This window comes from Clarias gariepinus, chromosome 18 (assembly GCF_024256425.1).
Source record: "Clarias gariepinus isolate MV-2021 ecotype Netherlands chromosome 18, CGAR_prim_01v2, whole genome shotgun sequence".
In the NCBI taxonomy this organism is placed as follows: domain Eukaryota; kingdom Metazoa; phylum Chordata; class Actinopteri; order Siluriformes; family Clariidae; genus Clarias; species Clarias gariepinus.
In genome coordinates, this window is record NC_071117.1 from 15,462,075 (window position 1) to 15,490,036 (window position 27,962).

General features: G+C 39.7%; 1 protein-coding gene across 1 annotated transcript; it reads right to left on the reverse strand.

Moving 5' to 3' along the window:
• Positions 1-292: 292 nt before the first annotated feature.
• On the reverse strand, positions 293-27,841 carry kpna3 (karyopherin alpha 3 (importin alpha 4)). Its single transcript, XM_053476443.1, has 17 exons — positions 27,653-27,841; positions 18,352-18,396; positions 9,903-9,992; positions 9,624-9,653; positions 9,427-9,479; positions 9,238-9,333; positions 7,635-7,720; positions 7,451-7,537; positions 6,964-7,133; positions 6,510-6,554; positions 6,264-6,395; positions 5,122-5,250; positions 4,586-4,690; positions 4,357-4,428; positions 4,092-4,254; positions 3,110-3,204; positions 293-3,022 (listed from the first exon to the last, which is right to left on the reverse strand). The coding sequence occupies exons 1-17, from the start codon at positions 27,719-27,721 to the stop codon at positions 2,924-2,926; spliced, it is 1,566 nt and encodes a 521-aa protein (XP_053332418.1). The 5' UTR covers positions 27,722-27,841; the 3' UTR covers positions 293-2,923.
• Positions 27,842-27,962: the final 121 nt, after the last annotated feature.

Here is a 27,962-nt window from a genome sequence, read left to right on the forward strand (position 1 = left end):
GATAGTGGTTAGTTAATTCTACTACACATGAAAGGATATGTGTTGGCAGGGCAAAATAATTGGTTAAATAAACAAATTTTAAAAAGAGTTGATAATACATGGTGTTTGTGGAACTGTTGTATAAAAGCAATATAACACCCTGGGTCATGCTGTTGTGCTGAATATCAGCACGGCTTGTGATGCACTCTGGCTGTGCCATCATGTCTATATACCACAACAGCATGACCTCATGTGTGAACCAGTACAACTACTGAAATATCAAACAGGAGAAAGAGAGAGATAGAGATAGCAATAAAGAACAGATGGCTAACAGCAAGTTTATTTTGGTTAGAATAATCGATACATAAAGCACGTCCTGAGGGAGTGAGGAGTGAAATATGTCGTGTTGCCGTGGAGAGCAGTGGAATTGTGGGTAGTGCATAGGGGGGGCAGTGTGAATGAAGAAGGAGGAAAGGGAACAATTACAAGTCAGCCAGGAGAATCAGCATAGAATTTAAATAGAATTACTGTATAGTCCAGAGCACAGCAAAGAGCCTCACTGTAAGTGTAACTGGCTCAAAGAAAAGGGAAGAAAAAGAAGAAAAAAAAAAACACTCCAGAAAGGAGACGTGACATCTGACAGACCCCATTTTTAAAACACCTCCACTGCTTAGCACTATTAAGATTTGCTCTGCTTTTAATTTATTTAATCAAAATGAAAAAAAAAAGGCACAATGAATTTCAACTCGTTCATCTTTAATATGCACAGGAGTTGAAGAAAATACAGATGAGCCACCTTAAAGAGTGTTTTAATGATAAAATTTATAAAAAGATACAAACAATCGAGGCCAAAATGCGATCTGACGCAGTAATTTTTTTTGTTGCATTTTTTTTTCCTCCCATTTTCTCTTAAGCAAGTAAAAATCTTGCAACCAGCAATAAGCTTGTATCCGTTTCGGATACAAGACAAATTTTTTTATTCTTTAAAGTGGCTCTTTTTTTTTTTTCTTTTTTAAATAAGTGTCTACATAAGTTCATGAATTTCACACCTATGCAGGCCTTTGTTCATCAATAATAAATGGATAATTCTCCCCCAAAACAAGAAAAAAAACAAAAACAAAAAAAAGAAATAAAAACCACCAGGGCTGCCATTTGTCCTCAAATCTTCATCAGTAGTCTGCAGCCAAACCACAACTACATTAGTCCGAATGCAAATGTTTGTTTTTCCACACATCCCTTTACATTTAAATGCTGAGGGACAAAAACGTACAACTGTCCAGTCATAAATAAAACGCCCGTTTCAATACACTTATTCGCCCTCACAAAGAAAGTGATTCTCAAAACAAAGAAGACCCCATTTAAACAGCGTTATTATTGTTCTCAAATGTCCTGTCAAACATCTAAATTGTGGCAGCTTTTCCGGTTTATACTTTACACAAGAAAGATACTTTTATTAGTTTATACAGTTACGTTCCGTAGCAAATAAATCTAACAAACAGAAACAGCAAGAAACTGCCATGGAGCTCCATTTTCCATTGCTTGTGTATACATTAAGCGAATGTCGCTTTCCAAGAACAGTTAGGCAAAATAATAATAATAATAATAATGACAAAAGTGTGCATATAAGACTGAATCAAAGCTGCAAATGTGGAAGCATTTCCACCACAGAAAAAATAATCACAGTTCAATCACTTCTGCAAAGTTTTTCCTCTGCTGATGATTTAAGCCTACTTTTTAATTTTTTTTATTGAAACAGAAAATCTATTTTCTTCACATGTGACAGAAGGGGGGGGGGGGGGGAGATCAAATTGAGCATCCTTTTTTTTTTTTTTTGCATTCGTTCGAACTTCTGTTTTGAAATGGTAAAATGAAGAATTACTCCCAAATCAAGTGTGTGTATGATACTGAACGATCCAGACCGTCATGTGTGTAGAGGTCCACAAACACTTCAAACGGCGATGGCGGCATCCCTCAAAAAGTCTTGTTGAATTTACGCCTTGGTGTGTTTAATGATGGCTCCTCCCTTTCCTTTTCTTACATGGCATTTGGTACCATGCCAAGATTTATAAAAACAAAATGAAAAACCATTTGTGTGACTCAGCATGGTTACACTAGAATATGTACATTTGTGTGATTTCTTAATTGTGTTATTTCCCCACTTTCCATTAACATGTCACAGTTCCATGATGTCTTCATAAAAATAATTATAAAAGAAGTAGTATCAGTGCTAGCGTACATGCTATTTGCACACAATAAAAAAAAAAAAAGAGAATGAAAAGACCCCCGCTTGCTGGATGAACTGCTCCACAGACAAGTCCACAGACACCTCTGAGAAGGGGAAGCATGTTCCACATGGCTTAGCAGAGCAGAGGCTGGATGTCTTAATATAGGGTGTCTGTCCTAGCTCTCTAGAATTAACATCGACATTGGGCTGCGACATCCTGGTGAGATAAATTTCTTGAAAGGAGAGAAAAAATAAACAACGACGACAACAACAACAAAAAAAAAAACACTGGTTTGTCTACCCCACCCTTCCCGTCTTCCAAATCGGCTGATACGATGGCTGGTAGAAGAACTTTCTAGAAATGTCGATGCACATATATGACTTAAGTCTGTGTGTTTGTGTATGTGCGAGTGAGCAAAACAGCAGATTTTTAATTTTTTTTCCTTTTGGCAATTGCAGTATGACCAAAGTCGTTGTCTCCTCCCTCTTCTTCTTGCAAAATGTTTAGACTTCACTCCGAACTCGGGTGATGCTCGGGAGAGACATTCGTATCCTTCAGTGCAAGTTACACCTGTAGATTTTATGCATTTTGATTGGTTTTGTCAGGTTAGTGAGTTGCAGGTTGATAGGTGATGGTTGGTTGTGATCGTGGTGAGTGGGCAGCGGGGGAAGGACAGCAGCAGGAGACCCCACCCTGGTTTGAGTTCTAACTTGGCTCTATTAGAACTTAAACTCCTTGGTTTGGAGGTTGGATGTGGGGTCGAAGTTGAACGTGCCGCCTTGTGTGGCTTCGGGGATCAGACTTGGGTCTTCGTCGATCTAAATCAGATACAGGCGTCGAGAGAAATACATTTTAGGGTTATGACATTAAAACAGAAAGCTGAAGCCCAAAACCAAGATACTTACATCATCTCCTGAAAAGTACTGGTCAATGATTTCAAACGCGAGTTTGTAGATATCCTCGTTTTCATGCTGTTGCAGGTTTTCAATCTTTTCCAGTCCTGATGAAAAAATGTTTAGAAGAACGTTTAGGCTACACGCAGACACTAGGCATGCTTTCATGAATGTTCATGAACTTTTTAAGGAACCTGTTCAAGCAGGTGGACATAATACATTGCTGTGAATAAGTATTTGTCCCATTTTTTTATTCTTTTTATTTTTTTAAATTCTTTTTATTTATTTTTTTTTTACACAATTTCAATAGTTTAACACAATTTTTTAATACACAAAGATAACCAGGGTCAATACAATAAGCAGTTTTTAAATAAATATATTTTTTTTTAACAAGGGGAAAAAAGTAAAAAATGTGAAACTAATAACTGATTGTTCCATCCTTGGTGGCAACAACGGCTATCAAACTTTTGGCATCTAGTCTTTCACAATGGAAAAAATTTGGACCCACTTCTTTACATTCATTATTTAAATTGAGTCATGTGAGTTTGACCTGTGTAAGATCACACTATCGCATCTCAGCCAAATTTAAATCCTGACTTTGACAAGGCCGCTCCAAAACCTCAGTCATTCAGAGGTGGACATGCTGGTGTATTTGTCCTTCTGCATAACCCAAGAGTGCGCTTGAGCTTGATGTCACGGACTGATGGCCGGACATTTTCCTTCAGGAATGTGAAGGAAAATGAGAATTCATGGTTTCAATTACGACAAGTCATCCAGGTCCTGAAGCTCTGAAGCCCTAGGCCACAACGCTACCACCACCATGTTCTTCTTTTAAAACACTGTGCTAGTTTTATACCACTTTCCAAAAAGTAAAATTTTTATCACATCAGTTCACAATATTTCCCCAAAGTCTTGGGGATAATCAAGATGTTTGTGCCAAATGTCATGCGAGCCTTTGTGTTCTTTTTGGTCAACAGTCAAGTTCGCTGTTTACCTCCACACTCCTCGATGATCTCGGCGATGGTGCTGGCCTCCTCGCCCGCCATAATCAGGATGTTCTTCAAGCCGTCTAAAACCACTTGAACCACCTGCGAGTCCTTCACCGAGAGCAGGTTACAAAAAGGAGGGATCACATTCTGCTGCACCAAGTACTCCACCTGTTAATTAATTAATCACAGAGAAAGAAAATGATTCAAATGTTTAATTTTTATTCGGTGTGCTTCTTATTTATAAACAACGTGAAAAAAACAACAACAAACCTGATCTTTTCTTCCGCTTATTGTTAAGTTGCTGATGGCCCATGCTGCCTCTTTCTGTGTACCAAAATCTCCCTGGAAACAAGAACACGAGCAGAGATTTAAAGAAAACTTGGCACTCCGTTTTGTGTAATAAGGGAAAAAAAAGCACTCTGTCGCATCCGACACTGGACCATTACAAAAGAGAGACGTGGTTCTAGAATTAGTGAAGGATAATTATTGTGTGTCTTACCTTGGCCAGCTGGTGTATGATCATGGGGATGAGCCCTGCATCTATCACAGCTTGCACCTGCTGCTGGTTCCCTGCGGTGATGTTGGACAGGAACCACACGGCCTCCTGTAGAACACATCCACACACAAAAAAAGAGGCGCACTCGGATCATTTGCATCCTTAGAGAAGCTCATTAAACCCCTGAGGCTGAAAATTAAGACCTAGCGTACATGCAGCATTTCAAGTACGAGTCATTTCTCCTAATGATTTTTCCCTTCCAGGCTCATTAAAATATTAGAATAATATTCATAATGATAAAAAAAAAATACTCCAGATACAAGTTAATTACTGGTCTTGGGTCATAAGGGAGTGACACACCTCTGTTTAATGTCCAATAATTAAGTTGTTTAAAAAAAAGCCAGACTTCAAATATGATGATTCATAGACTAGACGCAGGAAGGTTCGTCTCCTAGTGGGCACTACTATTTAGCAAGAACACTTGCACCACGTTGGCTTCTGTCCATGCTGTGTGTGTGTGTGCGTGTGTGTGTAGGCACCTTGTTGATCTTCTCTTTGGGGTGTGTGAGCAGATTGGGGAAATGAGAGAGCACATCACAGTTGAGCACCACCTGAGTCTGCTCGTCTGTCCCCGTCACAATGTTACCCACTGCCCTCAGTGCTGCCGTCTGAGAGAAGCAGACATTTTTTTTTAATTACACATCAGCATGCTAACCGAAAACACATGGTGTCTAATGCAAATTATTTTATATAAAAAAAAAAAAATAAAAAAAAACGACACAAGAACACAAACTCCTTACTCATTTCTTTTATTATCATAGCAATAAGTATTGAGTGATAATATCTAGAGTAATCCACTACAACTGTTTATGTAAAATAAAGATTGTGACTAAAAATGATTACAACTACCATTTAATTTAACATGGGGGAAAAAAAACAATCACAAAAAACAATCACAAAAAACACTGAGCTTTACCTTGTCTTAAGCACCGAGATTGAAAACCAATGCTTTAAGCCAGATAATTCCTTTAACATCCCTCCCTAAGCAACACCCATAACACACACACACCTCTATAAACACTACAACAAGAAGCTGTGCTTTCAGGCAACATGACTGGAAGCTGGTCATTAAGATTGGAGAAAATCCGAAGCAGAAGTTTTATTGAAATTTATTGTATGCATGTAAGAAACACTTTGACGACTATTTCTCTAAATTTAAAATCCCTAAAGTTCCGAGCCTCACAGCGAGGTTCACATTATTTTTACTCTCTGTTCTCGGGTACGCTTGCGTATTTAAACTCTCCAGTGGCAAAACCCTTCAATATCTGATTCGATTTGTGCCCAAATACTCTTGTAACGCTCATGTTTTTATATTTAAACTAATTACACAATTACGGGGTTGTGAATCTAAATAAGGTCTTAAATAAGGCTAATATTACCCACTTCCGGTTTTGCGCAATCTTCGCGAAGCAAGGAAAGACACGCGAAAACAACAACTACTAAACAAACCCAAAGTGTATTAAGTGACACAGAGAAACAAACAACCAAGGTGCACCAAAAAAAAAAAATATATATATATATATACACAAAATAAGAAAAGTGTGTAGCGTATGCGTGTGTGTGAGTATATGTATGAATGTCTGGAGTCTGGGCCCCCTCCCCTCCCCCTCTGTGTACTTGCCTGAACTTTGACCTCTTGGTGGCTGAGCAGGGGGACAAGGAAGGGGACGACACCTGAGTCTATGACCATTTGTATCTGCTCGTTTCCTCCATCTGTTAGGTACGATAAGGCCCACACTGTATCTACGAGAATCTAGTAAAGAAAATAAAAAATAAAGAATTTAATGAGACACTGGTGCGAACCTGCACGTCATTTGTACACAACACCTGAAATTCTGTAACAGAATGAAGAGTCTGGTGTACTCACATTTATGTCTGTGTGGTATATGAGGACACACAGGGCAGGGAGGATCTGTTCAAAAGAAAGAGAGAGAGACACTCTAATGAGCAGAGGTTTTTTACAAACTGATCTCCTCGACTGACTTCAGTCTTCATGGGTTCTGACACCTTACAATATCAAAACAGGAAGTTTAATATCGAATAATATACGTCTCCTCTCGAATACGATAAACCCAGAGTGATGATGATTAAGCAGATCCGTATTAGAATAAATATTAAAAACCAAAATTTGAATTGTACGTCACACCGGTCACCTTTACACCTTTGTGTGTTTATTACAGTTCAGGAGGATGAAGCGGGAGTTTTAGAGTAAACCGTTATCTTGAAGCTGCAAAGCAGGGTTCTACAACGATTTTACACAAGCTTTGGATATGTTTTCTTTCCTTTTTAAATAAAGACAATCAAAACACACACTCACTCACCTCCTGTACTGTTTCCATTGGTGGGGGAGGGTCTTTGTTTCGGCACAGGTTAACGATAACCCAAGTGACGTTCCTCAGGAAAGTGATGGGGATGGATGGATTAATAAATGATAATAGAGGTTTGACCACACCCAGGGAAATGACGTAGTCTCGACACTGAGGACCATCACCTGCATGGGTCACAAACAACTTAGCAGTTCAATCAGTTTACATTTCAGGTTTGGATTTGAGGTAACCTTGTAAAATACCTTCAAGTTATTATTATCTTTAAAACATCAAACTCCTAAGTTGTCATGTAGTACTGAGGGAACTGTTTAATTGTTCCTGTTCATATAAACAAGTTTCCTATGTCCTAACTAGTCTCGGCAATCATCCATATTTCCTAGTCTCATAGCAACAGTGCTGTCCTTTTAAGAAACAACCCTTCTGCCAAACCTACTCTGTGCCTAACAATGTTCCCTACAACATTTCAAAGATGATAACTTACCAATGATGTTGCCCAGCGCCCACACGGCCTGCTCACACACATTCTGATGAGGGGAATGGAGCAGTCTCAAAAACAAGGGAACAGCATCTAAACACACACGAAAAAAAAGCCATGAGAGGTCAGCTGAATCTAAAGTTCACATAGCTGAGTGAAACGCTCAGGGACTGGAAGCCAGCCATCTTACTGGATTTGACCACGGCCTGCGTCTGTGCCGAGGTCCCCGACGCGATGTTGGTCAAAGCCCAGGCAGCTTCAAACTGCAACGAGGGACTGAAGAGAGAGAGAAAGAGAGAGATGAGAAAGGGAAGGACCGACAGATTGAAAAATGACATAATAAGGAAGACCAACGGGTCAATGGCAGCTCCAGCCTCCTTACAGACCCGAAACAATACGAGACGAGGAACTAGAACATAACAGAAAACCTAGTTTCCATCAGCTTGATACTTGTGAAGTATTTGACTTCAGTTATTAGACTATTATAATAAGTCTTTGTCAGACGCCAAATAATGCTCCATGGTCACCTCAAGCCACTTAGGAGGAAGCAGCTATACACACTATATACACTCTTCCTGTTTTTAAATCTTACCTAAAGACCTTTTTTTTATACACTTTGGCATTTAAGACGTGTTAAGTGATGAGGTATTCTTCTCCCAGTTTTATATTTTTTATCTGCTTATTTCGTAGAACTTGTTATTGTTGTATATATATTTTATTTGGATTTTATTTTTATATTATTGCTGTAGTATAATTTTTATTGTCTGTTTCCATGACTGTAGCTGTTTTAGGATTGTACAGTACTTTGGTCAACTAAGTCATCTTAAATGTGCTTTAAAATTAATTTGACTTGACTGGAATAGACCAAGGCCAAAAGTTTAAGGACACCTGACCATTTCCTTCTTGAACCACTCATTCCAGACTTAGCCCCGCCCCTCCTTTTCTTTTATAATACCCTCCCCACTCCTTTTGAAGGATTTTGTATTTTTTCCCTCTTTTGCATCCAGCCTTTATATTTTTAGAAAGGCCAGGCACTGACATCAGGCCAGAAGGTGCAGCAGGGGTTGAGGCAAATCATGCCTTCATGGACCTGCCCTAAGGATCTCAAAGGAGAAAATGTAAACGTCATACCATATAAAGGGAACTTCCTAGTTAAATGCTTCAAACTTTGTAATAGTTTACGGAAAAAACAAAAAACAAAAAAAAAAACGTAAGTGTTGTGTCGGCATACTTTTGGTCACAATGTGTGATCAGTTGCTCTGCCTGTAAGTAGTGTGCTATAAATGCTATGTTCATGAAAACATTTAGATTCTGCATTGAACTGCAGATAATACAAAAATACACACGGCCATACATCAATATATCAGCCAATAGAAGTGGATTTGGAGCAGCGCATCAAGCCTTTACGTGGATGTTGAGCAAAATGGAGAAGAAATCGATGCTGAAGTCTAAAATAACGGAGATTATTTTTTCGCTGTGCTATTTTGGCTGATAAACACAGAATACGAGTCTTTATAAAAACTGGCCGAACTAAATCAAGTCTGAACATTCACTGGGTGTATGATGCTCTAAGGCAAACAGTGCTAACACTGATAGCATTCAGAAGACAGAAAGAGAGATAGATGGGGGAAGGGAGGGGAAAAAAGCCTGAAAAGCACCACAGAATGGGGAGCACTACATAATCTCCTTCACGCTCCAAATGCTCTCCGTTTCTCTCTTTTACACTTTTCATGCATTTACTCGCCCATCCTTGCATCTATCCTCACATCCGTCATCCACGGAAAAAAACTTACTTGTCATCCCTCTCCAGGCATTTGACGAGAATGGGTAGGATACCAGATTTGATTAAGTCATCGATCGGAGGGTTTCGGTCACTGGAGAGTAGTTTTCTGTTTACAGAAAGACCATGTTAACATGCACACTGAAACAGCTCAATTATCAAAGTTATCGAATTAACAAGGTAACAAACCAAAATGTCTAACCTGGCTGCTTGTACAGCACTGAGCTGTACTACTGCATTGTCACTGGTGGCATTCTGAAAGAAAGAGAGAAACCGAGTGAGGCTTAAAGATTGTCTGACAGCATGTGTGTATATGGCATTTATCATTTCCACCATACATTAATTGGCTCAACCAGTCATATCTCATAAACACCACTATAATCCCACCAAAGCACTCACCTGTAGGATGGCATCTAGCGTTACATTTTGCTAGAATACAGAAAAGAAGAAAAAGGAAGAAAAAGGAAGAAAAAGGGGGAGAAATATTGTGATTAGGTATAGTGATTTCAGACAGAATACAAAACGTCTAAATTCACAACATGATTTATAATATGACCGTCAATAACTGGTAACAGTTACTGAATAAAGAAAGCTTGCAAACAGACAACAGGCCAAAGGAGGAAACCAGTTAAAAAAAGGAGAATGACTCGAGAATGAGACAAGAGGAGACCCTCTCACCCCCTTGAAGTCGGCGTCTACATCAGAGTCCTCGAGACTTTCGTCCTGTGGGACGTTGCGTTTTTTCAGTAGGTGCTCATCTCGCTTGTTCTGTAGAGGAGAGAAATATAACGCAGGTTGTTATATAATGCTGCTCAGACATGTGCATTACTACTGTGCATGGTCACTCTGAATCGAGCCATCAATCAAACCTCACTAGCATAAACGTAATGATCTTTTGACACTGCCCCACCGCCTAGAGGTTAAAAAAAGATCATGGCCTCTTGAACGAAAAAGAAAGCCAAACTAAAAGTCCTACACATAAACTGCTTTAATTTTATTCGATGAAATACTAAAAAATAAAAAATTCGACATCTGAGAATTAAACCACCACGGAGGCCTTCTGTACGGCTGGTTGTTCAAAAAACAAAAAAAAAACTGCTGGTTTTATCAGACAATAAATAGACCAGTTACTACTTTCCAGGGTCTATTCAGCACTATTATGTGATCCACCTCTGTACTACACAAATAAAAGCCTCAACATTCCTCTTCTTTGGTCCAAGCAGCCTTTTATAGCCAAAAAGCACTGCTTCACAAATCAGCTGTTCGCCTCAACACTGGCTTAGTTGCTGTGCAAGATCCTGCTTCCTGTCAAAACATGCTCCAGCATCGATTAGTCTAACATCTGTAACAGCTGCTAGACTGGAACAGTTCTGTGGGCCGTACAGTCAGGACACTCATGCACATTTTTCCCTCCTCCTTGTATGCGACAGCGAGGGTCTATCCGAGGCCTACAAATAAATCCCCCACCCCCCAACCTTGGACAGACAACTAGGTCACACCTTCCGGTTTTTGCTACCTGCATACAAGCAGCTCTGCAATTGTGTAAAAAAGCCTGCGCAGGATTTTTTACAAGAAGCTGAAGCTTTCTTCCTAGTTTGCTGACATTAACTTCGCAGAGTATGCTTCACAGTTTACTGGCTTCATTAAAAAAAACTTAAAAAAAAAAAAAAAAAAAATATATGTTAATGTCAAAAAAAAAAAGGATAAAGGATTTAGAAATGTGCAGTCTGGATCATTCGAGTTCCACAAAACATAGCAAATTAAACAAGCAAGAGAAGTACAATGCTGGGTCTGGAAAAGTCTGCAGATTGGCGATGACTTCAACAACTCTGGTCCATGGCACATGGTGAGAAATGAGATCAAAACATTCTAGACAGGCTGTGAAATCCTTTGATGACCGCGTGTTTCATCTGTCCGCATACGAGGTGAGCAGATGCCCGTAGACGGTAAACACGCGGAGGGCTGGAGCAAAGCACAGAACACAGAGGAGATGATGTTGATGTGTGTGTGTGTGTGTGTGTGTGTGTGTGTGGCCCACGCTACCGTTCCCATCTGAATCGTACCTGCTTCAAACAAATCTGGCATCCAAAAGAAACCAATCAAAACATACACAGCTTGGCAAAAAATATCACTGACTTCCTCCAACTTTATTTTATTGCCACATAACGTTGCTAAGCCTAAACCTGACCAACTGAAGTAACCCAAGATCATAACACAGTCTCCAGAGACTGGGCACGAGGCAGGGGTACACCCTGGACAGGGTGCCAATACATCGCAGGGCGCGCACGCACGCACGGCCTCACTACACTACAGGCAATTTGGAAACGCCAATTAGCCTACTCTGCATATCTTAGGACTGTGGGAAGAAACCGGGGTACCCCGAGGAAACCCACCAAGCACGGGGAGAATATGCAAACTCCACGCACACAGACAGGAATCAAGCCTGGCCGGGAATCGAACATGGACCCTGGAGATGCAAGGTGACAGTGCTAACCACTACACCACCGTGCCCCAGTAGTTCTAATTAGGGATGCACCGAAATTTCGGCCGCCGAAAATTTTTGGCCGAAATAGCATTATCGGTTTCGGCCGAAACATAAGAAAGCGCCGAAAATAAAAGCCGAAATTGTCGCCACGCCTCTCCCATCCTCCCGTCTCGTTCGCGCTGTCATTACGCATCAAACACGGAGTATGTCGGCGGTTCGGAAGCACTTGGAAGCAAGTTTTGTTATTGTTAAACAGCCTTATTACTGTTATTTATTATCAATAAAAGTTTGATTGCTTAATTAATTTGTAGTTTTTTTAATACAAACAAAAAGAAAATATTTTAAACATGTTTTTTAATGAAGCCATTTTCGGTTTCGGTATCGGTTTTCGGCCAAGTGCATCCAAAAATTTCGGTTTCGTTTTCGGCCCAGAATTTTCATTTCGGTGCATCCCTAGTTCTAATATATATTTTTAATAACAAAGACCAAAAACGTGACTCAGCGGCGCATTCGAGAGGTGACAGCCTCAGCTCGCCTGTCTTGACAAGTCAAACTTATGCAAAATATTTTTGTATGTGGCCTTGTCATACACTGGTGGTCTTGGACTTCCTTAGTGGTAGAAGCGAAGTCTATCTGGATGTGCGAGGGCGCACCTTAAAAAAAAAATGTGCGTCACAGTGCTGTGCGCTCCGTTCGCGCTTCTACTTCCTGTTCACCAGACTTCGAACTTCAACTCTGTAAAAAAATTATACATGACGCGCCTGTTGTAGGCTTGATCCACAACTGTGATGATCCTGCCTACAGGGAGGAAGTGGATCTTAATGAAGGACCGGTGTGCTGAGGATAATCTGCGCCCCCCAGCTTAGCTCAGCAAGATTTAGAAGATGATCTGCGACTTTAGGAAGCCGAGTATGAACCACAGAATGTTAGAGAGAGAGAGAGAGAGAGAGAGAGAGAGAGAGAGAGAGAGAGAGAGCAGAGAGCTTGGGGTTTACATGAATCAAAGCTTCTCACAGCCGATCCTCATGTTCATCCTGACCAAAAAAAAAAAAAAAGCTTGACAGCAAATTTATTTTCTCAGAAGGATAAAGGAAGATGAAACCTACAAACCACATCCTTACCAATTTCTTTACATGTGGAGAACATTAAGACTAGCTACGACACGGCTTTGTACATCAACTCCACGGTATCCAACCACAAAACTTCGCATTGGGCAGCCATCTGGTTAACTCTGCCTGCCATAAAGAACTTTTATACACACACTGGTTTTTTAAATCTTGAGTTGTTGGTTTACACCCCCACACACACACTTTGCTCATAAACGGAACTGTTGCAATATTGCTATCCACTCAGCCAAGATTGTGCAATATGTTTGTCATTCATGCAGTAAGCACGGTACGCAATGATCACGCCTGACTAACACAGAATGTTTTCACCAAATTCTATAAAACCCTGTTACCACCAACTCCTTTTTGCACAAGTTGGACACGAGTATCTTGCAAATACGAATGTATTGCAACATATAGTCATGCATTGCCATTGCACTTGTTAGGGTCAATATTAATCACAAATTAGATAATCAGATAAGGCTACTAATTTGGTTGTCGATTCATTTATGTCGTCGTCGGAACTGTGAGCGCTCTGACGTGTAGCTGCGGTGCTTACATGAGAGAAGTGAGTTATAGCGCGATGGCAAACACCACCGCAAGCAAACTGTCCTATGTGTGGTAACATTTCAGCAAAAACAGCTGCAGATTTTGGAGTAAAAGACTCAATGCTGGCGGGGGCGTGGCCAAGTACCGCTTTCTGAGGGACACGAGAGAGTCGGGTAAGTGGGAAAGGATTCACACTTGAAGAGAATGTGAATAATTAGTGACTTGTGTGTTGCTGCGAGTCAGGTTTTTATTTCCAGTTTTGAATCAATAAATCTTTTTAAGTTAAATTCTCTCTCTCTCTCTCGCCTTATTGCTTATTCCTTATTTTTTTTTAGCAACACATGTGCGCACACACACTACTTATCCACATTCTCCTCAGGTGTGTGTCCTGTTCGGACTTACCTCACACTCTTAGAGCCTTCGTCCTTTTCATTAGACTCTGATATGGGTTACTGGGCGCGGAACGGGCGTGTTCTTACCGATCAAAATGAAGACGATCCCAGGGGCCAGATGTGAAAACGCCCTTAATCTCAGTTTTCTCAACATTTCAACTCAACTCTCATAATTACCATCCTGTATCTCTTCCTGTTTCAATGGGGAGTTCCTTCACCATTGTGTGTCAAATTTGGGCACCCCTTCTGCTCCAGGGGTACAACTTGTACCCTCTTATGCACTCAGCTTGCATTTACTAATGTGGTAAATTATATATTTCCACAAAATTCTTGCTCTGCACCAGAATCCATCAAAGTTTTTCTTAAAGTTGAATCTATGGGATTTTGGCCGGGAAATTGCCCCCTGCCCCCCACCGCTTGGAAGTCATAGCGCCCCATTCCGGGATAAGCCGGAAAAACCATATGGAACCAGATATGCGCCAAAGGTTGTACGGAAGAATTATATATGTAAATTTTTTAAAAACTTTGCAAGGTAATACAAGTAATACTTTATAAGTGCCACTCATTACATTTTATTGCTGCTATTTTGCTTTTACTTGGTTTGATCAAGTTTAGTTTCATCAAGAAAGTTATATACATATTTTTTATTAAGTATTCATCCTTATTATCTCGATTGTTAGTTACCACTTGCTAACACTTAGCTACCTCACACTAAATTTAAAAGCTGATGGCTAAATAAGAACCACTGAGTAACTGCGCCATGCGCAATCTGATTAATCACTTCAATAATCGATAATTAAAATAGTCATCAGTTGCACCCCTACACTGTGCCATTTATTACTCTGTATTTAGAGAGAAGTAAGAAAGCTTTTCATTATGCGGCGCTGTTATAACGATACAGTTGAATTGAAGTAAAGAGCAGAGAGGCCTGTGAGCCATTGCAAGGGTACTCGGTCTGAATCGGGGCCAAGAACAAGTGCCCAGGCAGTGGGACGAGAGAAGCCCTGACCCAAATACTGGTCACCCTAAGTGTGCGCTCCAATAGCAACCATGCTGAAGGTATAGAGAGGCCCAAGCTGGGGAAAAGAAATAAAAACCTCACACAAGAGTTAAATACAAAATGTTACCAGACTGAAACTGTAAATCCAAATCTCACAAAGGAACATCACCGATGCAGTACTTTTGAAATTAACACGTAGCACAATATGAAGAGTCAAAAAGAAGAACTGTGATGCTGGAGAAAAAAAAAAGAAAAAAAACCTTAAAGGTCTTGACTCCATTTTAAAACACCAGAGTCTCAATTTTCCTGCAGTCCGTGTTAAAGAAGCAGTTTATGAGTTTAACTACAACTGTGTTTCAAACGACACACCGATAAGCTGTGCTGGCTTCGGTGAATCTATGGCTCCTGAGGCCGGTTGCGGGACACGAATGAAATTAAAAATCAGTTTCGGTGTCCTTTCTGTTTCAATCCATTATACATTTTGATTTGGAGACTAGTTTTGCCGCAACGTGCATCTTGTTAATAATTAAAGTGAGCTCAGTCTTGTTTCACAGTTGTCTGTGAAATATATAAAAACATTTGTTACACAGCAATACAAAAAATGTCACTCGGTCTTGCCATGTGTATCGTCTGGTCCCTTTACACCAACAATTTTTACCCCCCACAATAACATTAAATGCTGTTGGTCTGAAACTTAAACATGGCCACAATAAACCAGCGTCGATGCCTCACAGTTGCCAGTATGTGTAATGTGTTATGTTTGTGCCTCATTTTTGAACGGAAGTCTCTCTCGCTTTTTTTTTGGCGCATTGGCTCAGATTGTTTTTTGATCACTCAAACCTTGTTTGCAATTACATTGGAATTACAGCCATCTACATACTTTCAACATTGTTAAAAGATACAATCTGCACGTCAGCAAAATGTTTTAGATCACTTGAGGCTGAACAATACTGAGCCCAAAAATAAATAAATAAATTCCAAGTCAATCTGAACTGTTACCTTTTCTAATCTCTTAAAGCTGCAGTATGAAACATGACCAGATATCATGAAATTTAGAAAGATGCCACAAGCAAAAGAAAAAAAAAAATCTATTTAATGCTTCCCATCCAAACCAGTATTCGACGATATCCAAAGCGAAAAGGCAAGGAAAAACAAAAAGTGATTTTGCTCCACCTAATCAGTTAAAGTCAAAATTTGTAATATTAGCCTGGTATAAACATTTTTATCTGTATTACCAGTCTGCAGCTAAACAACACTTTTAGGAAGAAAATACAAGCAAATAATACTTCTCTGAACACCAGCAAATGTTCAAAAAAAAATTTCCTAGCAAGTTATATACACAGTAGCCAACATAGTAGGGCTGCACGAAACATCATTTCAGTAGGTATGATGCGGAGCTGCGACGCAGGGCAGTGTTTCCAAACACAGAGTATACTTGGGCGGGCCACCCAAGTATATTAATGGACACCCAAGTTCTGTGTGTTTGCGCCCCTTTCTTAAAAATCTATCAATTAACTAGTAATGGACAGTTCCCTCTCGCTCTGGCAGAAGGTGCAGGTACGAGAGCGAACACGGTGTACCAACTGCCGTTAAAAGAATGAGACAAAAATATTTGCTATTTCTTTAAATCTGCAAACCATTAACATTTTTAAATAAAGTCATGTTGGTTAAAATAAAATAAACTCAGTTTATCATATTGCCGAGGTTGGGGGGGGGATGTCACACTGTACTGCACAATGCTGAGTCCTATTTAACAGGGCTATAGTTATATACAGTATACATAAACACACAAACAGTATATACACATACTGTACATACACACAATGCTAATGCTACAAAGACAAGTATTGCAAAGGCCATAAACCCGTGCCTGCATGTATATTTTCACACTCATACATACATAATATACATACACAGACTATTTTGCCAAAAGTATTCGCTCGCCTTCCTTCACATGCATATAATCTTGAGTAACTTGGGTAGTAATATAATAGCCTCGGATATATAATATAACTGGATCGCTTCTAGATGCAAGACTGCACTTCTTTTAAAAATGAGCCGCCTTATTTTAGGGTAAGAAACAACATTCATTATTAATATTAAAACACATTAGATTGTTGATTTGCTTGAACGGATCGTGAAATTGGTGAGTCAAATAGCATAAACGAACCAAATAATGAGATAATTTTTTTAAATAGTTTTAGCTATCCTTTTTTTATTGATATTTTCTATAAAGATGCCTACAAGTTCACCCCAATAGACTAAAGACCTTCCGAACTATAGTCCAATACCTTAACCACTGAGCTACTCCAGACAACATAGTTACAACACGGCTAGAATTACTATACAACAATACATAATGATTTTAATGGTGGCCCAATTTAACTTACTTTAAATTTAATTTATTACTGCAATTTAATAAATTCATCTTCAGCATTTAAATCTTTCTGCAGAACTCACTTCTGCCTCCTCTATCTTTTTTTTCTTCTTCTGCTCTTCTCTGCTCTGTGTAAAAGTCATTGCTAATCAGAGTGGACTTAACACTTGTGTTTGAACCCCAGCAGTCTTTATTTTAACCTCCATAAAATATATCAATGATTATCTCAGTTAATAAAGCGAGTCTACACTTGCATTGTACAACCATGTATGTGAAATAAAACTCCTGACTAGAACAGTAATGGACATCGGACTGTAACAAACCTAAGCCTGAGAAAATTCCTTACAAAGCTTTTAAACCTTAGGAGGTGAAGCCGAGTTCCTGGACTTTTGATTAGTAAAACCCGTCCTGATGAACATTTTGTGACAAAGCATGAACTCCAGACGACCCCACACAAACCTCCGTCACACCAAACTCAGTTTAAAGGCTCCGATGTGGTTGCTCCTCTGCTCTACCAACCCACACATCCACCCACACCCGACTGTAGCTGCACTGCATTTACAGATTCTTTAAATCAGACTCAGTAAATTAGAGATTCTTTAAATTAAGCGACCTTCTGACATACGTCTATTTAATTAAGCTAACCAATTAAACACACGCTGACAAGAGGAAACAAGTTTGTCGAAGGGTATGCCAAAGTGTGAATAACACGTGCGCATGGTGAGACTTAATTTAGGGAAAGAAAAAAAAGAAGAAAAAAAAGGAGTGAGCAGGTAGCATATAAAATCACTTTTAAATATTTTAGACCTGTATCTCTAAGATTTTCTTTTTACTGTCATTCACAAAAGAAAAAAAAAAAAAAGATAAATCAATTAGAATGGACAGCTAACTGGATTTACAAGAGTGGTGACCTTTGAGGTTTCTGCATTAAGATCCGAGGTCATGTTCACTCTCAGAAACCGTTACTGAGTCACTGATATTACATCAACAAGGGAAGGCCACAACATGATCTATTTTTACACAGAGTCGTGGGCCAGCAAGCGTCACACAGACCTCGCTGTACTCGGATCAGCTTGACATTTAGGAGAAGAATAAATAATCAGAGCTATGCTTTCAGAAAAGTTACACTACCCTTCTCAATAATAACAATAATAAAAATAATAATCGTCAATCATTTTCAAAACCTGTTAAGGAAGCTGCACTTCTCGTATTGCTTACCTTTCTCAGTTCGACGGTTACTTCGTTACGATGTCTCCGCATAGTCTGAAAGAAGAGAAACAGCAGAGTGTTAATGCCTAGACATCTTTGACTGCATTTACAAATTTTTAAACCAACACGAAAACATGCGATGCTTTAAAAATAAAAAAATCAACTGATAAGAAGGAGAAGAAAGGGAAGAGGGAGTTATTCCATTCCATGAAACAAAAGACTGACATATTAATGTCTCCTCTATCATAAAACTCCGCTCCCGGGTCGATGAACCAACAGCAAACACATTTCTGGATGATCTTCCAACAACCCAACATTTCCGTATGCCTATTTTTTCCTCGTGCTACTGGATTACTTGTTTAGAAAAAGTACTTCAGTGATTTTTTCCCCCCCCTAACAAACTCCCAACATTTAGCGGATGCAGCTTTTACGATAAAACACTAAATCATATGATTTAATGCCCATACATATTCTAAAAACAATATGGAGTAACAGTGTGGTGCGGTTCAAGTTAAACTAGGACTTTTGCTAAAAATTTCAGCTGAATGAAGGCAGAAGACTGACTGCCGTTTACTGAAAAGCTCAACACTCTGAACCGAAGAAAAACATCTAAAATGGTCCAAAGGTTTTTAAAAAGACGCCACATCAGTGAATGATCCAGTCTGAGGTGGTCTGGAGCAAACTACAGTATGAACATTTCACAGAGTGGAACGCCTGATCCTTAAAAAATAAATTAATAAAAAAAAAAAAATCAACAGATAACGTGGGAATCGTACACACAAATACTCTAATGAGTTCCTGTAAGTTATTAAGTTTGCTACAGTTTTGACCTCACTGGAAGCCAATTCCAAATGTTTGAGTTATTATAGGAGATCCTGGGAGGCCAGCGTTTCAGATGTAAATCAGGCAGTCTGATCATGGCTTTAATAATTCATAATGCCGTTCCGTGTAATCAAAAGTCCTGGTTTGACTTGAACGCTGATCCTGACACTTCTCGTTGATAAACCTTGACTAAGGCATGAGACTAAAGATTATCAGAAATAAAAGTCAGTACTAAGAGCCATCTGAATTTAAAGGGGGAAAATAATAATCTGATGTAAAATCACACACAGGAAAAAAAAAAGAAGAGAAAACATCATGGTAAATGAAGTGTCCAGAGAAAGCCTGACTATTCAGGATGGGAGAATTACAGAAGAGCGCTTTCATAAGATGCATGAATCATTAGTCCAGGCCCAGGCCAAGACGAGAGCGGGTTTATAACAAATGAGGTGTAAAGCTGCATCCACAATGAGATGAAAAACAAGTCCCAGACTGGCCACTCCACAGAATAAAGGGGCAACCAGCCGACGTAGTCATGACAACCGGAGAAGCCCCTACAGTCGCTCAAATCTAAAAGAGCGGAGAGGCTACTATTAATCCGAATCACACGTTGCGCAGAATCGCTCAGAACAATTTTCACACACACACACCGCTCTGTTTACTCAATACTTATGCTGCACTGACTTCCCTCCAGGTTCATGTCCTGAGGACAGGTCATGAGCATTACTCCTGCTGTCTGTGTCTCTCTCTCCCTCAATCATTTTCTACAGGACCTAGCAGAAAGCAAACTGCATACCATGCTGCGTATCATACCCGACACACACACATCAAAATGTTATTTCTCTCCGAAAATGTTGACAGGATTAAGATTTGGGAACAGTAGATAGACATTCTGTACAAGAGAACAGCTCTGAGGAACGTGTGAAGAAAAAAAGAAAAAAAAGAAAAAAGAAAATTCAAATGTCAGTCTGCATCCAGTCTCGGTCTCAACCTCTCCACCCAGCGGCGGCATCTGATCTTTTGTACACTTTTCTGGCGTCGAGCTTTGCTGTAATATGACAGACTCTGCACTCGTGCCAGTTTCCTACAGAGAGTTATTTAGAGCAAGATACGGGCATACTTAAAAAAATTTTTTATAAAGGATTACACTGTTACATCTTTAAACAATTTTAAATAAAGTTCTGTTATAAGTAGTTATAGGTTGGGTTTGTAACAGAATGGATATTCTTTTTTTTTTTTGTTAAAAATTTGCTATAGTGTAATACTTTTCGCTTAAATCGGATTTCTCAAAACCAAGCGTGTTCCTTGTTTACACAGGCACGTCAAAACACTTTAAATTTATACAGATATGTGACTTTCTTTAAAGTAAAAAACACTACCTTTTCACTGATTGAGAAAAAATATATACATCAAGATATACGGCAGCAGTCAAAATATGGACACAAGTTTGGATTTATTTTCTACAATTCCAGAAAAATATTGGATGTTTTTTTTTTTTTTTTACTATGAAATAACATATGAAATTAGATAATTACGGATTAATAACAGTCAGTTGTTATTTTAAAGACATGAATGTCAGCTGTTCTGGAATAGTTCTTGCAAGAACAGTATCGTCAAGTGCATACAAAATCCATCAAGTACCCATGATGAAACTGGATCCCAAGAAGACCATCCCAGGAAAGCAAGATCAAAACTTAAATCTGCTTTACCAGCTTAAAAAATCACCAATTAACAACCAGCACCTCAGATTAGAACTGTTATGAAGGCTTGACAGAGCATAAGTAGCAGATACATCTCAATATCAACTGTTTAAATGAGATTATTGGATATTTTAGATCTTTAGCATTGTTAAACAAATAAAAAAAATACAAGTCCATGGAAAAACCATGTAATTAGAAGGTGTACCAAAACTTTTGACTGGTAGTGTACATGTTGACTATCACGTTGCTACCAAGGTATTAACGCACTGACATGTCAAGAGTAATAAAAATAAAGACAAAAATTATAAAATTTAATGCAGCATCATATTGCCCTAAACTTGTTCATCTGACTTTCCAACCATTTACTAATTCCCTATCCCAGAAATGATATTTAAACCTTACTTTGCTACTACAAACTCATTCCTCTGTGAAGCCCTCACACCACAGGTTAACAGTAAAGTAAATAAGATACAAGGTTTGGGGGGGAGGAATTATAAAATAGTAATTTTCAGTATCGGTCAAATCCTCCTTGTCTGTGATTGCGCGCACGGTTTATGACAAAACTTTCCAACGAAGGCTAGATATGACTTTTTGAGGCTGGACTACACCCAAATTAAAACGCAGCCTGGCGCAGCCCTGTGCCACATGAAATGAATAATCCACCGTCACTTTTGCACTTCAATGTTTAGTGAAGCACTTGGTCAGTCTCCTTTTGAACAGTTTCTTTTTAGCAAAAAAAGAGAAGAATTAAAACACCATGATGGACAAGATTATCCACAATATAATAGATAACAGATAATGAAAATTAAACCAACAGAGCAAGGGGGGGGGTCTGAAAGGGGTCAGGGTGGGGTTTGGGGCTGGGATGGGGGTGAGGGGCGCGCTTTGGAATGAACACGCGGAGATTCCACACGAGGGGGACGGGAGGGAGAGATCAGGTTTGGTCTTATGACTGGGCATCTTAGTTCAGGTTACAGCACCGAAACCCCCCGCGCACCTCCAACTTAAGCAATCTGAACGGCATAAGCACAGGGACAGAAACGGAGCAAGAGAGAGCAGCAAATACATAGTGAAAAAAAGAAGGTAACATAGATCATATAAATATCTTTAGGAGCACTGATCAAATTTAAAGTCATATGAGGAGACCAGTGCGCCATAAAGTAGCAAAAACTGTGTTGTGTTATAAACCACAGACTGCCACCATACGCTTGGCGCATTAATCAGAAACTAAGGCTTTACAATAAATAATGCAGAAACGCCTCACAACGAATAATGCTTAGCGCTGAATGGAAGTTGTGCTTCTGAATGTCGAAAGTCATACAGACGACAAACCTGCTGGTCAAGTGGTTAAACCTGTGAGAGCACTGTAGCTAGGCAACGGGAAATGTAAACGCAGAGCCGCAGCTAGCTAATAAGCAATTACTGATTTCACTAGCTGTCTAAGTTTTTGATACGAAGACATAGTGGTGGCGGAAACAACAAAATTGTCCGAATTGTACAGAATTGACAAACAATACTAATGTGTTGTCATCTGCGCGTTCATTTCTTCTGAAAGAAACTAACACATGCGCTTTTAAGCGTTCACGCAGACTCTCAGATGTATCCCAGGGCAAAGATTGCTGCTGCAGTGTCCTGCAAAAGGAGACGATTGTCTCGCGTAATGTTAACACCAGACACAACCAGAATAGTGGAATTTCGTAACAATAGACAGATTAACTGTGTTACTTGGTGCCGTCTTATTAAATCTCTCTCTGAGTTGTTCTGCCACCGCTTCCAAACTCCGTCCCCGGTCATGACAAATGTCCGTATAAGCGGAAATAATACTTAACTACGGATACTTTCTTCACCATCGAGAGACCCATTTCCAACAAAAACTGCACAACACAACTTCCTTTTCACTGCTACGGCTGGAGCTACGCCCCGTCGACAAACACATATCCAAGATGCCCGAGTTTCATTGCTGTATATTTTGGCGCATACCATATTAACATTTTCCTCAAATTCCTCAGTGATGTTTAATTACTGAGAAAACCGCTCACACTGTTTAAATCTAGACTAGAAAGACAGTTAACGCAAAACCTTAAACTAAACTCCCATGAATTCTGCCCCACTCATAAATATAATATGTACGTCGACACCAAACGTTGCTCACTGTGTCAAAACTCAGAAGCTTTCAGGAAACTTTGCCTTCATTAAAAGAGAAAAAAATAATCTAACAATCCAAATATTGTGATGTAATGCATGTTAAAAACAAAAGAAACAGGATGCTGATGAATAAACTCAGAGGTGAATAAAAAAGTAAAAAAAAAAAAAACATCTCTAGCTCCGAACAACTGACTTTGTGCTCTTTTATGAAAACTCAGTAAATACGTTTATAACGACATTTACAACAATGTTTATAACAGCGTTCTTTGTGAGCATGAAACATTAGTGCAGCCTTACACTTTGCCATAATAAGGCGTAAATACTGTACATAGCCGACATTGTGCGTGTGTGTGTGTGTGTGTGTGTGTGTGTATGTGAGAGATGAGTCAGACTCAAGTGAGCTGAAAGCAGGGCAAAACAGTTGGGAAACACTCCATAAGCCAGCAGCCCGAAGCTTCCCCTAGTGACATGACAGCTTGGCACTGCTGAGTCGTATATAATGACACAATGTGTGTACATATCTGTGCGAGTGCAGGAGAGTATACGTGAGCATTTGAGATCACCGATAGTTTGCGAACACACGCCCGATGTGCTAATAAAAGGAGCGAAACGTCCAGGACGCGCCCACGTGGCCATTCCGTAATCTCCTCAACACCACCTTTAAAGATATAATCTGCATGATGTTGGAGTAAAAGTCTGACTCCTTAGACTGACAGGAAATCAATTTGATTTGATTCAAGTCATATAACAGTCTACATTAAATGTAAGGTAGGTAATTAAAGGTAGGTGCCTGAGATAAAAAAAAAAAAATCTAAATTAGCACCAGCTTTTACTAACCTTAATGCCCTAATCATATTGTGCAGCTAGTATTTTTGTTCCACCTCACATAAGAAGTATCCTGACAAACAGCTTACTTTATAACGACGACGACATAACGTATAAACTTCGATATTATTATTATTCACTATATCTTTACACTCCCACTCATTACTCAGTTCCTCAAACAATCTTACTTCCTAATCCAGCTGACTCTTTACATACTTCCTTCCAATCAGTGTTGAGGCACGTTACTTTTTAAAGTAACTAACTACATTACAAAATTACTGTCTTTAAAAAGCAATCAGTTACATCATAGCATTACCTTCTGATAAAAGTAACTAGTTAGAGTACTTTTTCAGTGCAAAAAATTTAAACTCCTTTGTGGTTCCTCATGCATGTTGTTTTAGTCAAGAACTTTATAATTATTCTTCCATACCTTCCGCGCGTCGGTCCTCGGAACAAAACCGTCACGTTTCTACCCTTAAACAAGATCACAATCGTGTATACACGTTAGATAGTTAAACCTAGGGAAAAAACTAGCCTGAGAACTAATGACATGCTTTCACTCAGACGCATCATGGAGCTTACTCAGATGCAGGATTAGCTGAATTTTAGAGTGACTGCAAGAGAACTATGAACTGCAACTCGAATTCCTGGAATAGCTCAAAAAAAGCAAGACTGATGTCCGTCTCGCTTTACTCAAATTGCACACATCAAAAACACAGCTTCTGCTGATTCATGCTTTACGTCACTGTTGTTTAAATTAATGATATATTGAGAAGAAAAAACATATATATAATTTTTAACATAACATACAATAAGCTTTAAAGGCAGGTATCAAATGCATGCATTCAGTTATGTGAACAAAAGAGCTTTATAAGCTCTTCATAAATTCAAAATGATTCGTACATTAAGCTCTGCAACTTTAAGGAGAGTAATTCACTAAATTAGTGTTTATGACACCAGGATAAGTGAAGAACTTTATGGTGCACGAATACAGTAAAACCTTTGGGTCAAAACATTTAGTAAACGACATGCCTGTCATTCTTGGTGTCGCTTTGAGTTTGGAGTATACAGTCATGTACTTGAAACATTTAGAAATAGACTTCAATAACTTCCCTTAGTAAGAACATGTAAACTGTCTATGCAGGAAACAATGTTAAAAACAATGTTTATTACTGCTTTAAAACAAAATCTTTTACGCATATCAATTGTCAATGGGCTCCCATGATGTACACAAAAATGCCCAGGTTTATTTCCTAGAGAAACACATTGTCCACCTAAAAATGTTGTTCAAGTCAATCCGGGACTTGACTGTACAGAATAAAAGAAACTGTTATAAAAATTAAAACCCACTTTATTTCTCTATATAATCCTCTGCTACACTAATGCACTCATCCCAGCGTTTCACTAGTGCTTGGACACCATCAAGGTAGAAAGTTACACCAGAGCCATGATTAGACTTTCCTTTAATGGAAACATGGGTTTTTGCAAAACAATGCACAACCTCATACCGCACCAGTTGCACATTACAGGAACGTGGATAAAAGTTATTACCACATCCTTCGAACAGTCCTGACCTCGCTCCAAGTCATTTCCACATGCTTTGTCCTTTAAAGGAAGGCCAGGATTTCAGATGCGATTTCAGAAGGCAGTCTGATCATGGCTCCGAGAAACTTTCAGAAAAAAACTCTCTCTTCCATGGAGTCAAAGCATTAGTGAAATGCTGGGTGAGTAAGTGCATTAGTCAAGCAGGGGATTAAATAGAGAAAATAAATGGAATTTTTTTTCCTCTTATAAAGAAAATGCTATTGGAATGGATTGGTATTCTGCACAAACAAGTCCTGGTTTGACTTGAATCATATCGATGCAAGATGCTCATTGTTGAACAAAAAACACTAAATTGATAACAAGGATATTAAAAAAGTCTCTTGTAATTTGTAGTCTCATGTGTCTTTGCAACAACAGCTACTGTCGCTGCATTAATCGGTGCGAAAACTGGTTGTTCGTTGACTATAATTATTAACCAACAACCTTCCTTTTAGGCTTTATTTTCTAAAAGCCAACATGGGCTCTCTATTGCTCGACATTATGAATAGAATAAACCAACTGACCAATAGTTATACGTTTTTCTGCTTCTTGACACGTTAAGTGGTTGTGAGCGAGGAACTGAAGAGACATCGGACAACAGGTCCAAGTATCGTCCCAGTGAATCACTTTTGTTGTAAAAACCTCAACACGTATATGATGCAGAAATCCTGACCCAGCCTTTCTGGTACACAGGAAATGAACCAGCCACTTTACAGGTAAGAAAATATCGTGCCTAAAGTATTTTTATATCACCTTGAAGTAAATCTATCCAGTCCTGGTCAGAAAAGCTGTCACGTCAAATCTCATCTATAAACACACCATGTCGACAAAAATATTCGGCCAAACCTGCAAATCCAAATACATATACTTCAACATGGAGTTGGCCCATCTCTTGCAGCTATAACAGGCTCCACTCTTCTTCGAAAGCCATCCACAAGATTTTGGAGTGTTTCTGTAGGAATTTGTGCCCTTTCATTTTGTAGAGTGTTTATGAGATCAGGTGCTGATGTTGGACGAAAAAGCCCTGGCTTGCAATCTCCAATTTCAGTTCATCCCAAAAGTGCTTGATGGGGTTGAGGTCACAGGGCTCAGTGTTGGGGCCAATCAAGTTCTTTCACACCAAACGCATTAAACCATGTCTTTATAGTCCTCACTTTGTGCACTGGAACATAGTCATGTTGGAATAGGAAAAGGACCTTCCCTTAACTGTTGGAAGCATAGCATTGTCCAAGATGTCTTGGTATGCTGAAGCATTAAGATTGTCCTTCACTGTAGATAAGGTGGCTGATTGAAACAACCAAATTAAATAATTAACAGGTTTGGCCAAATACTTTTGTCCATATAGTGTGTGTGTGTGCCTGACCGGACACGCACCACCGTTCTGATGAATACAGGATACATCTCGTGTGAAAAGCACGTCGTCCATCACAGCTCTGTTCTAGCCTAGAACACAAGAACTAGAGAGTCGCTCGGTTCCTTCAAATTGATTCGGAGTCGACTCCTCAGTTCATGCCTGACATTTACTCATTTGGCAGATGGTTTTATCCACTTAGGAGAGAACTCGATCCAAGCACAGAGATCCAGTACAGAGACTCTGTAACTTTCTGATGAATCGTTAAAGCCGAGTTAAAAAAGCTAAAGCCTAGCCGCTCATCTCATTATAAACTAACAGGAATAGTCAAGTGAAGCAGCGCGAGCTTGATTAACTTGCTCTGCTAACATGCTAGCCAATAAGACCACATCACCGGCATCGCTTGTTTCTCTTTTATACCAGTTTCAGTACACCATCAGCCCTCGACAACAAGAGTGAGGCCATGTTGAATAGTGCTAACCGACTCTACACGGTTTATACTTTCTCTCCCTACAGCTATCTCGCTAACCAAGTCACCGGCTAGTCAGCGTTAGCCCGCTTTAAGCTAAATTCGGTCACTAGGAAACGCAGCTCGAGCGCTACGCAGCCAGACGCACGCAACCCCCCCAAATGTTAACCCGGTTTATTGAATACCGGTCATTAACACCGAATAAACCGAGTAATACATGTCAGGAGATATATTATCCGTGTAAAAGAGGCCTTTCCCGGTAGGCCGCGCCCGCCGCTCCGCATGTTACATCGAAGCAGGTTCCGGATTCGAACTGAAAATTCACCACAAAACCCCTGGTCGAAAAGCCGACTACCGCCGACACCACTCCCGCCGGAACCGCGGCGTCTGTCCGCACCAACAAGGCCTTGGACTCACCTCGACATCTCGGCCCTTGTTTTTAAAGCTCTTAATGCGATGATTTTCCAAGCCGGCGTTTTCTGCCATGGCTGTGTGTGTATGCGAGTGTGTCCTCTCCGTGTGTAAGTACGACTCGCGGTGCTCCGCTCAGGCACTCAACTCGAGAAGCAAGCCGCGAGCTAACAGAGGTGACAGCATTATTTTCTTCCCCCACCGCTATTCAGAGAAGACCCGCCTCCTTCTGATTGATTGGCTGCAGAAACCTGGAATCCAATTGGACTGCTTAGTGTTGTGCGCAGAGTTATGAAGCAGTAGCCAATAAAGCGCA

Bases quoted from the DNA above. Each gene is read 5' to 3' on its own strand.
- kpna3 (XM_053476443.1), bottom strand. From the start codon at position 27,721: ATGGCAGAAAACGCCGGCTTGGAAAATCATCGCATTAAGAGCTTTAAA. The intron at 18,397-27,652 runs GTGAGTCCAAGG...CTCTTCTTTCAG, and splicing joins ACAAGGGCCGAGATGTCGAG to ACTATGCGGAGACATCGTAA. The intron at 7,721-9,237 runs GTAAGTTTTTTT...CTCTCTCTTCAG, and splicing joins TGCCTGGAGAGGGATGACAA to TCCCTCGTTGCAGTTTGAAG.